The sequence below is a fragment of the Olea europaea genome, unplaced genomic scaffold (genome assembly GCF_002742605.1).
Source record: "Olea europaea var. sylvestris unplaced genomic scaffold, O_europaea_v1 scaffold28019, whole genome shotgun sequence".
Taxonomy (NCBI): Eukaryota; Viridiplantae; Streptophyta; class Magnoliopsida; order Lamiales; family Oleaceae; genus Olea; species Olea europaea.
The window spans coordinates 1-1,456 of NW_019246505.1; the positions used below are offsets into that span (position 1 = coordinate 1).

At 36.6% G+C, this 1,456-nt stretch overlaps 1 protein-coding gene across 1 annotated transcript; it reads right to left on the reverse strand.

Moving 5' to 3' along the window:
• Positions 1-437: 437 nt before the first annotated feature.
• On the reverse strand, positions 438-1,022 carry LOC111383990 (uncharacterized mitochondrial protein AtMg00810-like). The gene has a single exon (XM_023008192.1). It carries the CDS (start codon positions 1,020-1,022, stop codon positions 438-440), a length of 585 nt encoding a protein of 194 aa, XP_022863960.1.
• Positions 1,023-1,456: the final 434 nt, after the last annotated feature.

Genomic DNA, 1,456 nt, shown 5'->3' on the forward strand with positions numbered 1-1,456 from the left:
AAAATATTTCTAATCTCTAAAGAAATAATTACGGGATTTCTACACTCCCCCTCAAGTTGGATAGTAAATGTTGACCATATCGAACTTGTAGATGAAATCCTCAAAATTTTGTCGTGGCAATCCTTGGTGAGGATATCTGCAATTTTTTTCTTTGGTAGGCACATAAGTCATGCATATAATCCCTTCTTCAACCTTTTCTTTGATGAAGTGTTTGTCCGCTTCCACATGTTTGGTTCGATCATGTTGTACTGAATTGAGAGATATATTAATAGCTATTTTGTTGTTGTAATAGAGTTTGATTGAAAGTGTTACCATCGTCTGTAATTCGTTCAATAATTTCTTTATCCACAAACCTTCGCATATTCCTTGTGCAACTGCTCTAAACTCAGTCTCAGCACTACTTCTAGCAACCACATTCTGATTCTTATTTCTTCAAGTCACCAAATTTCCCCAGACAAAGGTACAATAGCTAGTTGTTTATCTCCTATCTTCTTGTGAACCAACCCAGTCCACATCAGTAAAAACTTCCACTTCTTTCCTTTCATTTTCTTGAAGAATGATCCCTTTCCAGAGGTACCTTTAAGATATCTTAGGATTCTGTACACTACTTGTAAGTGAGCTTCCTTTGGAGAGTGCATATGTTGAATTATCACACTTACAGCGAATGCAGTATCCGGTCTAGTATGAGAGAGGTAGATTAATTTTCCAACAAGTCGCTGATATCTGTCTATTTCAACTGATTTTCCTGTAATTTCATCTTTTCTTCCTACCTCCATTTGTGTATCACTTGACTTGCATCCAAGCATACCAGTCTCAGTTAGGAGATCAAGTACATACTTCCATTGTGAAACATTGATACCTTTCTTTGATCCGGCCACCTCCATTCCCAGGAAATATCGCATTTGTCCCAAGTCTTTTACCTCAAATTCTGCGGCTAAGCTTTTCTTAAGCCTCTCGATTTCTACTATATTATCTCCAGTCACTACAATGTCATCAACATAAACAATAAAGATTGTTTTCATCCCCTTTTCAGATAGTTGGTAAAACTAAGTATATCCTTGACTTCTCAATACTTTTGCAAAACTGTCGAACCATGCTTTTGGTGATTGTTTGAGGCCGTACAGTGACTTTTTAACTTTACACACTCTATTTCTCTCTCGTCTTTACAGAAACTAGGGAGAAGTGTCATGAAGACTTCTTCTTCCAATTTTCCGTTCAAGAACGCATTCTTAATGTCAAGCTGTTGGAGAGGCTAATCCAAGTTTGCTGCTAAGAATAAGAAAACTCGAATAGTATTCAATTTTACTACACGAGCAAAGGTCTCTGTATAATCAATATCGTAAGTTTTTGTATATCCATTTACAACAAGGTGAGCTTTGTACCGTTCTATTGTCACATCAGCTTTATACTTTATATTAAAAACTCATTTCCATCCGACGGGTTTTTTCCTCTCGGT

Bases quoted from the DNA above. Each gene is read 5' to 3' on its own strand.
- LOC111383990 (XM_023008192.1), bottom strand. From the start codon at position 1,022: ATGAAAACAATCTTTATTGTTTATGTTGATGACATTGTAGTGACTGGA.